At 42.5% G+C, this 15,228-nt stretch overlaps 1 protein-coding gene across 5 annotated transcripts in view; it reads left to right on the forward strand.

Moving 5' to 3' along the window:
* FCHO2 (FCH and mu domain containing endocytic adaptor 2) overlaps positions 1-15,228 on the forward strand; it is a 223,517-nt gene that overhangs the window by 81,874 nt on the left and 126,415 nt on the right. For all 5 annotated transcript variants that reach the window (XM_075932247.1, XM_014574166.3, XM_014574168.3 and 2 more), the window contains exon 7: positions 12,219-12,317. In XM_075932247.1, the coding sequence (XP_075788362.1) occupies positions 12,219-12,317 (99 nt within the window). The remainder of the gene's footprint in view (positions 1-12,218; positions 12,318-15,228) is intronic.

Genomic DNA, 15,228 nt, shown 5'->3' on the forward strand with positions numbered 1-15,228 from the left:
GACAGAACTATGCAGCACTTTAAAGACTAACAAGATGGTTTATTAAGTGATGACCTTTCGTGGGCCAGACCCAAATCCTCAGATCAAATTGTGGAAGAAAATTGGCACGACCATATATACCAAAGGGATACAAACAAAAAAGTGAACACGTATAAAATAGACAAATCAGATTTTAGAACGGAGGGGGGATGAGGGGCGGAGGTTAATAATGGAGATTGCCTATCTCCTAGAACTGGAAGGGACCTTGAAAGGTCATCGAGTCCAGACCCCTGCCTTCACAGCAGGACCAAGTACCATCCCTGACAAATGAATGTCTATAAGGTTAATGTCTATAAGGTAATGATATTAGAGGTGATAATTGGGGAAGCTATCTTTGTATCTGGCCCATGAAAGCTCATCACCTAATAAACCATCTTGTTAGTCTTTAAAGTGCTACATAGTTGTTTTTTTTTAAGTTACAGACTAACATGGCTACCCCTCTGAGAACTTTGCTTCCTAAGTTCTCCTACAACAGTCTAGTCCCTTTCTGTCAAATTTTACAAAGTGTTAAATTTGAGTTGGAGAAAATTCACTTTCAAAAGGATGTCATGGTTGGGTCATTGTGGTTGTAACTAGGGATTCTGGAATGGACGGTAGAGGATACTATGAAATAATTGCACATACTTTGTTTTGCTCTGACAGAAAATTACTATAATCATGTATCTAGCCTAGTGTTGAAGGACTCAGAGAAAGTTGTTACATTTTTTCCTCTTGAGTATGAAGATTTATTTGCTAATATAATTGAATCAGAAGTCCTTCAAATAGTGGTGTATATTATAGTCCACTGAGGTTTTGTACCGTGTGCCATGCAACCTGCAGCTCATGAGGGTTCCGTGTGTGGTCCACAAGAACCTTTGTTTACCATTGTCCATGCACAAGGCTGCCAGATTCTGCAGGTTTCCATCCATGTATTTTTTCCTACCCTTATTACTAAAGTGACATGCATGTAAAGCAAAGGCATGTGAAGAGAGATGCGTTCTGATTGCATGTAACATCAGTGGTGAGAGCAGCGCATTCCCTCTTCCTCCAATCAAAGCATTGTTATGGTTCTTTCAGCACACTCTGCAAATTCTAGGTACACAAGCGCAATTGGCAAAACAATTCTGTCCTGGGAGACTATCTTGGTTACGACACTCTTGTGGGCCACTCCTGGGGCCTACTTACAAGACTAGGTTGCCCACCACTGGCATATAGTCAGATCTTTTCAAAATAGTCCGTACATGTGCCCTTGTATAGCTTCGTGGTTTTGCCAGAGGCAATAAAAGGGCAGGGTGGACTGATTATGATGAATCACACCCCTTCAACTAGGAGATAGAAGATTCCTTGCACTTACTGATTCCTTGCACTTATTGAAAGACTCTAGAGCAGGGGTGGGGAACCCCAGGCCTGGAGGCTGGATGTAGCCTCTGGCTTGCCTGGATCTGGCCCCTGAGTCTCGGGTTTCCCTTCTAGCATTGGAAAACCCATGCTGGTGCTGCAGTCCCCCATCCGTCTCCCCACAGAGCTGGAGCACACAGTCTACTAGCCTGGGCCCCAAAGGCTCTGGTGCAAGAAGAATGAGAGGAATGTCTTTCTCCTTCTCAGGGGCCACATCAGAGAGAGGTTTGGAGTTTTTTATTTTGGTTCTCACTTGTATGTAGCCCCCAACTGATTTTTCTGTGGATCAGCCCTTGGCCCAAAAAAGGTTCCCCACCCCTGCTCTAGAGCCACCTTGCAGTCCCTAGTTAAATATATGCTAGCACCAAAATGAAAATGTTATCACCTATCAGCTCCACAACACTATAGAACTTTCTAGTTCTACCACTGGTGAGTCTGCAGACCTCCAGAGAAATGCCTCAGGGTCTGCCTGGTCCAGTGGTGCAGTCATTTGTGCAACATCCCCTGTCTTTGCATAATTAATATTTCTAAAAGCATCTAGAGGACTTGCCAACCATTTTAAACCCCAGTATTCTTGCCAAGCACCACTTCTGGGGCTGTTTCAAATTTTTTACCAGCATGGAGCATGATAACAGTGGAAAACTGGATCCTGGATATCATTCAGCACATCTATAAGAGTTTGTTGCCATCTCCTCCACATTCCCCACCTTGTCCTATTTCTGAGATCACTCTCAGAAACAGTATTCTTACACTAGAGATGGGTTCCCTCCTGCAGAGAGGAAAAGTGGAACCAGTCCCTACAGCCTTTCAGGTCACAAGGTTCTATTCCAAATATTTCCCAAGAACATTTGCTCAAAAAGAAAGGGGAATGGAGAACAATCTTGGATCTTTGACATCCTAACCTTTCTATTTGCAAACCAGAGTTGCGTACAGTCAAGCTTGTGGCCATCATTCCCTCATTAGAAAAGGCATGTGGTTCACAGCATTTAATAGGCAAGGATGCCTACTTCCCTGTTAACATCCATTCAACCCACAGATGGTTCCTGAGGTGCGCTGTGGGGTCAGCATTTCCAACAGGACCTCTTGTTAGCACTTATTACTGTTTTATGAGTCTTCACAAAACATTTCTTCATGACAGTGGCTCATGTCCGACAGCAAGGAGTCCTTGTCTCCCCTTACCTAGATGACTGGCTGCTGGTGGCGCAATCCAGAAAGAAGCTTCCAGATCAACTTCCCATGTTCTTCTACTTCTCTTCTCCCTAGGGGTGAGTGTCAATATTGAAAAATTGACTTTGCGCCCTAGAGTTCATAGGTGTATGCATTGACATGACTGATACACCTGCTTGTGAAATACAGGTTCCAGAGCCTACTAGAACTGATTGCTTCAGTGATATCCAGCTCTTTGGTTTCAGTCTTGCCTTTCCTTCCTCATCCACATGGCACTGTGCACATACATTACAGCCTTTGGTCACTTGTCCTTCCACAGTCTACAGTTTTGACTGGAAGGAACCTAATTGCCCCATGCACCAACCCATGGATGTTATTTTCACTGTTCCACTAGAGGTCATCTCCTTCTGATAGTGGACAGATCCAATCCAAGTCTTCTCTGAAATGCCCTTCCTCCCATCCTCACTGAGCATGACAGTCATACAGATATGTTGCGAGACAGCTGAGGAGCTTACATTGTAGACACATGACAGAAGGAACATGGACTGCTTGAGAAGCCAGCTGAACATCAATATCCTGGAACTTCTGACAGTATGCAAGAAATGCTGCATGTTTTTACCATCTGTCTGTTCTTGTCATGTCTGACAACACCACAATGGTTTACTACATCAACAAGCAAGGAGGCACAAGGCCTCCAAGACTACATATAGAAGTGGTATGCCTCTGGAAATGGTGCATTGCACATTGTATCATCTTTTCAGTGGCCTGCCTACAAGGGACCCAACATGCGATTGCCCATGCTCTCTGAAAGAAGTTTGCATCTTACCATGAATGGGAATTCCATGACAAAGTAATTGTGGATGTTTTAGCCAATCAGGGATTTATTTTCATCTTACACCATCAAGTGCCTTTGGTACTGGTCAAAGGGAGGACATAGTGCCCACTGACAGGTAAACACCCTGGTTGTCAACTGGTTGGACCAGATCAACTATGTGTTCCCTCCCCTACCAGACTTGTCATGTGTCCTTTGTAAATTCTGATGGAAGAGAGAGATGATCATCTTGATTGCTCCCTTCTGGCCTTATCAGTTCTGGTTTCCTCTATTTTTCTGCATACTGAAGCATTCTCCACTCAATCGCTGACATTTTGAAACTGCTCACACAACAAAACAGTGGACTTAAACACTCTAATCCATGGACACTTCACCTGACAGCTTAATTTTTGGATGGATAACTGCTAACATGAGACTGTTCATCAAATTGTCAGCCATATGAGATGCCTTCACCAGTAAGTAGAAAGGATGCCACAAAATGATCTTATCAAGTTAAATGGATTTGTTTCATTTCCAGTGCAAAAAGGTCTTGTCCCAGAGGCTCTGGGCGTCCCAATACTCTTCAACTGTATCCTCTATCTCAAGACCGAAGACTTGCACCCTTATGGAGTTGAGAGTATGCAATGGCTATTAGCGCCCTCCACCCTTTGGTGGACAGACATTTGTTTTTTCCTACCCTTTACTCTGCCTGGATGTGAAAGGGCTTTATATGTAAATACCTGCCCATTCAGTCTGTTGCTCCTCTGTGGGACTTCAGCTTAGTCCTTACATGATTAATTAATTCTCTCTTTGAATCCAGTCCTCTTGCTCTCTTTCTCTTATTTTCATGAAGGTCACTTTCCTGGTTGTGATCATCTCTGCAAGAAGGATTGGAGTCCATGATGGCAACCACCGCCTCCTTCCCCCCCCCCCCCAACTTGTTTCATAAGAATAGTTTTGCTGTGCTTGCATCCCAAATTTCTACCAAAAGAGGTTTCCTGCTTCCACCTCAACTAATGCATATATTTGCCAACTTGCTTTCCCAGACTACACACTTCAAATGAGATACAGTATTTCACTTCCTCGATGTCTGTAGGGTCTTGCTTGGACTTTTACCTAGAAAGGATGAAGCCTTTCAGGAAGTTTTCCAGACTATTTGTTGCTATACCACAGAGAATTAAAGAGCAGGTCATCTCTGCCCAGAGAATCTCAATGTCAGTCTCTTAATACAGGCTCTTAATATATTTAAAAGTTAGAGCTGCAGCGTGGATAGCTCCTGGGCCGGGAACTAATAACCCCACTGCAGCTCTGCAGTTCTCCCTCTTACAGGAATTTTCATTGACTATTCAATTAGCTGATTACACACAATTCAACATCCCTACTGCCATGCTCCATTATATGCCCCTTATGAACATAGTGATATGGCTACATGGAGTATGGTACACACCTTTTCCTCTCATTTATACTTTAATTCAGGGGTTTGCAACCTATGGCTCTTAAGCCAAGTATGGCTCAGTATAGAACCAAATATAGCTCTTTTGTCATTCCCAAAATACATACAACTTTTTAAATTAAAACAAAAAATTCAAATTTTAAAAAAGCGTAATTACTCATGTAACTTGAATGCATGCATGAACCTAAATTTGACCAGTTATGATGTAAACTTCAAAGAGAGGTGCTATAAGATGCAGCAGTAGAAGTCCCATTAAACAAAGTCTGTGAGTACAAAGTTTCATTTATGCTATTATTAATCATCTTGTCAATTATCAATAGTATTAGGTTGTATATTTTCAGTCATGCAAACACTGGCTCTTTGTTGATCACTTGTTTTGAACTTTGATGTAGATTGACTCTTTGGTTTGAAAAGGTTGCCAACCCCTGCTTTAATGCATGATTCTGAAACAGATGCCTTGCTCCATGTGGCAATCCTTTGTTCCAGGGTTCCATCAGCTTTCTTGCCCCTCCTACCTGATTCATCCTCAGTGGAATACAATAGGGACCATCAGTAGAAAAAGGGGAAGATATTTACCTGTGTCTGGAGGTTCTTTGTGGTGTGTGGTCCCTATCTGTATTCCAGTCTAATCCTCCTCCTTCCCTCCTGTTGTGGATTTAGTAGGTATGTGGTGGTGAAGAAACTGAAGATGCAGTCGATCCACTCTGTGCTGTATTGCCTTAAGTAAAATTGAGGCGCACAAGGATGCACACTCTGACACTACTGTTTTGAAAAGCTCTGGGCACATGCTATGTGCATATAGCCCTCCATGAAATACAGATAGGAACCACACATTTTGAAGAACCTCCAGTTACAGGAAAGAAATCCCCCCCTTACCAGTTCTACATAAGAAACAGCCATAGTTAGAGAAGCACTTGACATATGCTTTTCCTTCACTCTGTATGGAACCACAAGCTCTGATCAAGTACAAGAAAACTAAGTTCCAAAGTCTTGATAATTTGATGCTAGCCATTTCCCAAATGTATTGGAGACTGTATCTTAGCTGATCTCATCAGGCTTGGTGTTTTGTGTCACAATTGGTAACTCAAAACCAGAGTGTATCTTTGATTTCTTTCTTGAAATGTTTGTTAGCATGGCTTCAGAGAAGTTAAAGACATCTGTCTGAAATGTCAGATAATATATTTCTAGCAGAAGATAATATAAATTTAGATGAAGACGTTTTGAAGAATAGTGTTAAGTCTAATACTTCACTTGAGTATTCTATTAACTTATATTCATGCAAGTTAAACATCTTATTATTTTGGCTACAGTTCTGGCTTTCCAAGAAGGTAGCAGAGTAAACTGGTTTCTGTTCTTCACAGTCATTGGTTTCATGAGGGATATGTTGCATTAAAATAACTACTTTTTTGGGTGGTCAGTGTACATGTGCCTTGTGTGCACAAGCTTGGTATCTTTTGCATAGCCAGGTCTATCAGGGCCACTTTTATGCCTTTTCTTCTTTGTGATCTCTCAGGAGAACATAAAGCAGAGGTGGGCAAAATACAGCTGGCTTCTGGGGCCAGTGTGTGTGTGTCTTTGTATGCTAACTGTGGGAGTCCCCATGTCCTGCCCATACTCCCAGCACCATTCTTACAGCTTCCCATTGGCAGGAAACCAGCAATTTGGAGCTGTGTGGGCATTGCTTGCAGGCATATGCAGCATGAGGAGACCTGCTGCCTCCTCTCCAAGGGCCATGCTTCATAGAAACACACAAACTGGCCCTAGCAGCTCCCATATTGAATGGCATGTGTGGCAGTAGCAGATAGGGAGACTTCAGCCTGAAGTTCCTGCTGGCTACTGGCCAGAAACTACCAACAGCAAGCATCTCCTGGCCAGACTCTGCACCTAGCACTCCAGCTCCCTACCCCAGATCACAACCCCCTCATGCATCCAAACTCCGTCTAGACCCACACTCCTCCATTAATATAGTAGAAAAGTACGTTCCTTGACCACTTATCAAATTCTTGAAGTGGCCCCTCATTGAGAATTATTGCCCACCCCGACATAAAAGATGGAGAAACCATGACCTTCTGTTTCCTCTTAGAACCAATGGCTGTGAAACAGATCCTGGACTGCATCCTATTAGCTATGCTTTTGTCTAAGCTTCAAATTTTATCTGTGAAGAAGTACTCTTGTTGGTTTAATCCAGGGGTGTCCAAACTTTTTTCAAAGAGGGCCAGATTTGATGAAGTGAACATGCGTGAGGGCCGACCATTTTGCCTGACATTCTTTGAACCATTAAAATTAAATGCAAATTAACTATTTTATGCAAAGTTTATTGCAAACGGCATACTTTTCATTTCGTCACACGGATGACAAATCTCAACAGGTGTTAAATCACTCTTGCCTTTCATATCTGAAGGCCAGATGAAAAAAAAATCCAGGAACATTGTAAAGTACAGGCAGTCCCCGACTTACGTCGGATCCGCACTTACAAACGGGGCTTTCTCGCCCCAGAGGTCGAGGTGGCGGATTGCTACCTGCGAGCTCCGGGGCGAGAAAGCCCCGTTCGTAAGCTGCTCCGGTGCCCCTGGTCTGCTGGAGACGGTCTCCAGCAGACCAGGGGCACCGGGCGGGTTCCCGCGCTTCTGAGGCTTTGCCAGAGCACACTAGCTGCGCCCCCCCGCCCCCCCCCCCCCCAGCAGACCAGGGACACGGGAGCAGAGCAGCAGCGGCAGCGGGGTGCCGCGCCTCTGAGGCTTTGCTCTAGCAAAGTCTCAGAGGCGCGGGACCCCGCCGCTGCTGCGGCTTCAGTCCCGCTGCTGCTCTGCTCCTGTGTCCCTGGTCTGCTGGGGGGAGGGCGGGGGGGGGGCGCAGCTAGTGTGTGGTCAGTTTCAGCAGTGGCTGAATCAGGACGCCTGGGGCAGAGCAGCTGGGGTGCTGCTGGGTTGGTCCAGTAGCGCCGAGGAGCGGTGCTACTGGAGCAACCCAGCAGCACCCCAGCTGCTCTGCCCCAGGCGTCCCCAAGTCAGCTGCTGCTGAAACTGACCAGCGCTGACTACAGGAAGCCCGAGGCAGAGTTGCTCTGCCCCAGGCTTCCTGGAATCAGCCGCTGATCAGTTTCAGCAGCAGCTGACTTGGGGAAGCTTGGGTTTCTTAAGTTGAATCTGTATGTAAGTCAGAACTGGCGGTCAGTTTCAGCAGCGGCTGAATCTGGACGCCAGTTCCGACTTACATACAGATTCAACTTAAGAACAAACCTACAGTCCCTATCTTGTACGTAACCCGGGGACTGCCTGTACATTACATATTATTGGTAATAAAGGTTGTCTGTCAACTTTTAAGTTCAAAAAATATGAACAGGAACATAACACCAAGTATATATGTTGTGTCCAAATATATATTTATAACTGATTTAGACCAACTGACATTAACTGAGATTTTACAATGTATTCATCTCAATACATATGGATTCGTTGGGGGCCATAAAAGATAGATATTGCCAAATTACCTGTGGGGCCGTATTAAACCGGAACACGGGCCGCAATTGGCCCGCGGGCCAGACTTTGGACATGCCTGGTTTAATCTGTACAATTTTCATTGTATTTGAATGTTCTGAGGGGAAAATAGCAGAATTGACAGGAGAGAGCCTTTGTACACCCTTCTCTCACCCCTTACAGAGAGAACACAGTTATACAGCCATGAAAAATACCAGATAATAAGTTCTGAGGTTTTAGCTCTGTTCGTTGTGTGATGAGTATAGCAGATGTCTTTTCTGCATTAGGGAAGCTCATGTCCCTCATAGATGTTCCAACTGTTTCTCTTGTATTTAGAAGTCAAGGGATATGAGGCTTAAACTGCACCTCTTGAAGCAATTCATGAAAGTGGCTTCAGACACATTTAGAAGCAACATGGTCCCATATGGAACCTCAGAGATTTTCATTATGAGTGCCCTAGTAGATGGACATGCTTCCAGTTCCAGCAAGAAATAGAAAGAAGCTAAATTAATATGACTACTGGGATCCTCAGATACATTATTGCTGTTGAAGACATCACCTCTGACCACTGTTCCGTGTAAGCTGAATGCTTGTGTAGTGCCCAGGAGAAATTCAAATGCCATCCAGTTGATTGGGGACTGTGGGCACTCTACTAAAGCCAGAAACATGTGTTTCCACTGGTGGTGCACATCTGCATATGCTTTGGTGCACACAACAGAATGTATTCTACACATGGATGGAAAAGTTTAGAGGGCACATTGCCTCTGACTTCTCTGCACCAATTGGTGGATAAAGAGAAAATAAGTTGTAGATTTTCTAGTAGCAAACTTAAAAAAAAGAGCCAGGTCCCCTTCAGAGACCATGCACCCCAGAAACCCAGGGATGTTCCGTGCAGGCTTCAAGCTGTTCTAGTAATAGAAGCTCTTTGAAGATTTCCAGATCCCCACAACACTATGGTACTATCAGTCAGACCTCAGTACTGAAACACCCCAGATATTGCTGAAGCATAATAAGCCAGCGGACTCCAAATATTCTTTTTCACAGAAGCATGCTACATCTTCACACTCCTTATGGTTTGCTTAGATAATGGCAGTACTGATGACAGGCAATCTCTATTGTACAGGTACAGACATCTGGGATACTCTTTCATAGACTCATAGACTTTAAGGTCAGAAGGAACCATTATGATCATCTAGTCTGACCCCCTGCACAGTGCAGGCCACAAAATCTCACCCATCCCTCCTAGAATAATCCTCTCACCTATATCTCAGATATTGAAGCCTTCAAATACTTTGAAGACCCCAAGATCTAGAGGATTCTCTGCATCTTGGGGTCTTCAAAGTATTTGAAGGCTTCAGTATCTGAGATATAGGTGAGAGGATTATTCTAGGAGGGGTGGGTGAGATTTTGTGGCCTGCACTGTGCAGGGGGTCAGACTAGATGATCATAATGGTCTTTTCTGACCTTAAAGTCTATGAGTCTATGAAAGAGTATCCCAGATGTCTGTACCTGTACAATAGAGATTGCCTGTCATCAGTACTGCCATTATCTAAGCAGCCTGCATGTCAACAATCAGTGCCTTCACTACTTGCCCCATCTTCCTGGATGGGACCATCAAAATAAGCAGTTCTCCTAGTAGTGTCAATGATTGCTACAGACCCTTAATTATTTTGAGACTTCCCCCAAAGTGCTCATGTTCCAGCCCATGGCAAGTCTCTGAGCCTCAGTGCTTTCTCACCGCAGGGCTGGAGCGAAAGTGCTGGCCTGTGCATTGTTGCAGGGAGTCCTGAACCTTGCCTGCTCAGTTCCTGTGGGACTGGAGTGTGACCATAGCCTCGGCAATGCAAGTTGAGTGTGAGTGTCTTTTTGCTTCTCAGTTGGGGCCTGGTCAGTCAGGTTTTGTTTTTTGCTTTTCACTTGTGTGTGGCCCCCAACTGATTTTTCTTTCCCGTGGGTCCATTTGAAAAACAGTTCTCCACCTGTTCTAGAGATTTAGTTATATCAGAGGAGCTGGAATTCCGCTTAATAGGTACCATATACTTGTTGATACTGTGATCTATTGGGTCACTGGGACCATATCTTTCATTAGTACATCCTACCTGTTTGGTACCAACTGCATCAGAAAAGCAGTTCTAGTCACCTTCAGCATATGTTTCACCATTGGATTGCCCAGAATATTTTCTCAGATTCTTAGATTGCTGTGGGAAGCCCCTGACTATTCTACAAGGGCATTCTCCCATCTTTCTACCATGAGGTGGTAATCTCAAGGACAGTCTCATATTCCACTTTACTGGAATGACCAGGGTTGGATGCCATTGCTATGGTTTTGTGGTCCACCTTAGTGCCCATATTTGGATCTGTGGGCTGTTTGCTTCCAGAAGTTCTCAAAGCCTCCTGGTTCTTCCCAAGTCCTCGCACAGGGACTCCTCTGTCTCATTACTTGCTCCTCAGTAGCCTCTGGAGGAGTCTTTTGAAGGCCAGGAAGCTGGAGTGGACAGGGAATTCACCCTGCAAACTAATATTCCATCACTATATTCTCACTATGTCATAATGCTGCCTACACCGTCTCTCGCTCTTGATGGTGAATTAATGTTAGTAGATCCCACAAAACCATATGGCGCACACTGACCACTACAATGCCTGCTGGCAAATGGGTTGACAGAAATATTATATACTGGTAAATGTTCAGATCCATGCGTCTAGATCAAATACTCCTGTTTCCAGTAGAGACTTTTTTCAATGTTAGATCCAGTTTAGAAGCGCCCACGTCCATCAGATGTTATTGCTAAAGAGTCACCTACAATGGAACATCATTAGGGACACTTCTGAAGTGGGAGGAGATTACTCTCCTTGGGCAGTAATTGGAAATGTGCACCCCTGTGGGTTTCTGTTACCTGATCTCCTTCTCCTCTGCTTTTGGAGTCTTGTCTGTCAAGACATCGAGAGGGAAGGAACTGAGTTCTTTATATATCTTTTGTACAGTCTACAGGCAGGCCTAGAGCCCATATTCAGGCCAAATAGACAGTGCCACCAAAAACTTTATATCAAAGCTACATAGGTGGAACATCCAGACACCCATATTTTGAAAAACTCCAGTTACTGTATAAGGGGAGTAACTTCATTTTTTGCTGGGAAGATGGCGGAACCAATAGTAGAGACAACAAATATGTGGTGGAAGAAGTCAGAGTGGTCACAAGACTTAAAAGAAATACCTTGCAGCATGAAAGCAGGGGCAAAAGAAGCAGAAAAGGGGGGTGAGGTGGGAGAACCAGGGCTGAGGGTTTGTAGAACAGATATTGCAGTGGGAAGGATGGGCAAAAGAATCCATTTTGGAGGATAATGAATCATGGAGGGAGTCAACAGCCATATCAGTGGAAGAAAGGAAAGAGGGCAGCCCTTTTTGTTGAGTGGGACTGTTGTATCAGTCCAACACTCCCAGCTTTCTGATTGTCTACCCTGATATTCACAAGTACAGTTGCAGTAACTGTGTTTGCAAAATTGCACATTGTTGTATGAAAGTGTTTCAGAATTGTACTCAGAGCTACTAGAAGTTAGTTGTGTGAATACTACATTACTTTTGTATTTTTTATCTTCAAATATTATAGAATGTGAAATTTTTTTAAATGCTCAAATGGTTGAATCATGTATTGTGATATAAAATATCTTTCTAGGTATTCTAACTTACCTAGCTTTAGGTTGTCCAAAAATGCCCACCTTTTGCTTGCACACATTATCAATAAATGTGGTTCAGATTTGGAAAGCAAATTTTTTGTTGGTGGTGATTTTTCTTGCCCAGTGTATCTAATACTGTAATCATAACATCTTAATTCACTAATTATTTTAAGTGTATTAACTGTTTTCGTCATGATTCTAATTGCTTCTATTTACTACATAGAAATTTCAAGACATCGAAGAAACGCATCTTCTTCACATGAAGGAAATTGTAGAATCTTTGTCAAATACTGTAAAAGAAGTTCATTTACAAATAGGCCTGGTGAGTTAATTTAAATTGGTTTTTGTATTAATCTGACTATAAAATTTGTTAGATTTGTTTCTTAGATTATTAAGTTATATTAGTTACTGTTTCTGAAGTGATGGCCAGTTTTTGGTATTTGACCTAAACTTTTACTTATCTTCCAGTAGAAAAAGGAGAGCTGTGCCAGCAAAAATGGTTTAATGTATCCTTATGGTTCATTTTATAACAATACATGTTATGAAATTCAAATGTATAGATGCAACTGCTATTATAATACATCACTCTTTTGCCTTTGTGGTGCTTTTTTATTGATGCCAATTCTGTAGATATGTGTTAATATCTGGAAGCAACATAACAAGGGAACGTTTTATGATTTTTAAGCACATAAAAATCCCAGTCTTTGTTGTATTGTGGTTTGCATATGTTTGTAACTTTATTTTTGTGTGATTGTACATTACAATAAACACACTGCACCAAATTAACAGGTAATATAATAGTAGTATAAGATACATACCACTAAGTAGATGTAAATTATACTCTGAGATGTGTAGGGTTTAACCAGGAAAACAACAAATAAGAAGGTGTATAAAAATGTAAGATGAGATGTATAGGTGACACATCCTTTATTAGTCTTATCCTTCTGAATATGCCTTTTCTCTTACAGCCTTGTGGAGGCTTCTCATGTCTTGCTCACAACACTCCTGTTAATGCATCCCGGAACCATGTTTGCTTTTCTTGCAACGTCACACTGTTGACTCATGTTTAGCCTGTGATCCACTATGACCCTTAAATCCCTTTCTTTAGAACTCCTTTTTAGCTTCCCATTTTGTATGTGTGAAACTGATTGTTCCTTCCTAAGTGGAGTACTTTGCATTTGTTCTTATTTAACTTCATCCTATTTACCTCAGACCATTTCTCTGGTTTGTCCAGATCATTGTGAATTCTGACACTATCTCCAAAGCACTCTCAACCTCTCCCAGCTTGGTATCATCTGCAAACATAATAAACATGTTCTCTGTGCTAATACCTAAATCGTTGATAAAGTTATTGAACAGAACAGGTCCCAAAACTGACCACTGTGGAATACCACTTGTAATGCCCTTCCAGCATGACTGAACCATTAATAACTCCTCTCTGAGAATGGTTATCCAGCCATTTATGCACCCACCTTATAGTAGCCCCATCCATGTTGTATTTCCCTGGTTTATTGATAAGAAGGTCATGAGAGAGACTGTATCAAATGCTTTACTAAAGTCTAAGTAAACCATGTCCACCGCTTCCCCCTTATCCACAAGACTTGTTATCCTATCAGAGAAACTATCAGATTGATTTCACATGATTTGTTCTTTATAAATCCATGTTGACTGTTACCTATCACCTTATTATCTTCCAGATGTTTGCAGACGAATCCCTTAATTATATGCACCGTTATCTTTTCTAGCACAGAAGTTAAACTGACTGGTCTGTAGCTTTCGGGGTTGTTCTTATTTCCCTTTTTGTAAATGGGCACTATATTTGCCCTTTTCCAGTCCTCTTCTAAACCTACCCCATTTCCACTAGCATTCACTATGTTAGGCACCCATCACCATCAGTCTTCTTGGTGAAAACTGAAACAAAGACGTCATTAAGCACCTCTGCCATTCCCACATTTTCTGTTGTTGTTTCTCCCTATTCATGGAGCAATAGGTCTACCCTGTCCTTGGTCTTCCTCTTGCATCTCATGTATTTGTGGAATGTTTTCTTGTTACCCTTTATATCTCTAGCTAGATTATTTGTTTTGTACTGTAATCTCGTCACCACATACTTGCATTATTTGCTTATATTCATCCTTTGTAGTTTGACTTTGTTTCTATTTTTTATACAACTACTTTTTTATTTTTATATCGTGTAAGATCTCTTGATTAAGCCAAGGTGGTCTCATAAGAGCTGTGATTGACTCCCGATTTAAAAAAAAAATAACAACAACATACATGCCTGAGGACATGTTCCTGTTTCAGGCACTTATACTTCATCTAACATGAAAACCAGCTGTAATGTTATAGATTTGCCTCACTGTATTCAACCACAAGCTTGCATGCATGTATATGATGCTGCTTGCCAGACTTTTTGACCCCTCCAACTTGAGCCAAAGCTAGCCTGTTCCCTGTGAGTCAATAATTACACAGAAAAATGTCAATGTCACATTGTGTCATTTCATATTTGTGTGTTCTGCAAAGATTTGCACTATTTAGTTTCAGGGGATAGGCAAGTATTTGTATCCCACAAATGTAAATACCCTTTTAATTCTCCATTCCAATAAAGAGAATCATTATGGACATATTCTGGATGAAATGAAGTTACATGCCATCAGTTTGATCTTTATAATGTTTGTTGTGTGTGTAGTCTTAAACTTTATAGTGAAAGCTTTGCGGTGTCTTTTAAAGATGTGCATTATGTAAACAAACAAGGGAGTGTCTGGCCTCCTCTCTGTGCTTAGAGGTGATCAACTTCTCCAATTGTGTAATTAGAATGACATGACTCTGGTGGCCTTTCACCTCTCAGTAATTAGAACCAGCCTGCTGGATTTCCTGAGCAGGAAATCTAACTAGTCACCAGCAGTCCTTGCACCAGTCCAGTAAGACTGTTGTTTTGTCATTGGGAGTCCTTCATGATAGACTTGCTTGCCACCAAGGATAACTCCAAGTACCAGAACTGCTCCTCCAGATGAAACTTGAATTCAGGATCATTAACAGATACCTCAGTCTTACAGTGAAACAGAAGCCTACTCTATGCTTTTACTTTGATTTCCCTGATTCCAGGGCAGTTTCCAAAACAGACAAAGCTGTCGTCATTCTCATAGTTTCATACTGGCCATGTCAGTTTTGGCTGACAAACCCAATGCAGACATCAATTTAACCTCTGATCCAGCTTCCTGTTCACCTAGGCCTGA

The sequence above is a fragment of the Pelodiscus sinensis genome, chromosome 6, assembly GCF_049634645.1.
Source record: "Pelodiscus sinensis isolate JC-2024 chromosome 6, ASM4963464v1, whole genome shotgun sequence".
NCBI lineage: Eukaryota > Metazoa > Chordata > Testudines > Trionychidae > Pelodiscus > Pelodiscus sinensis.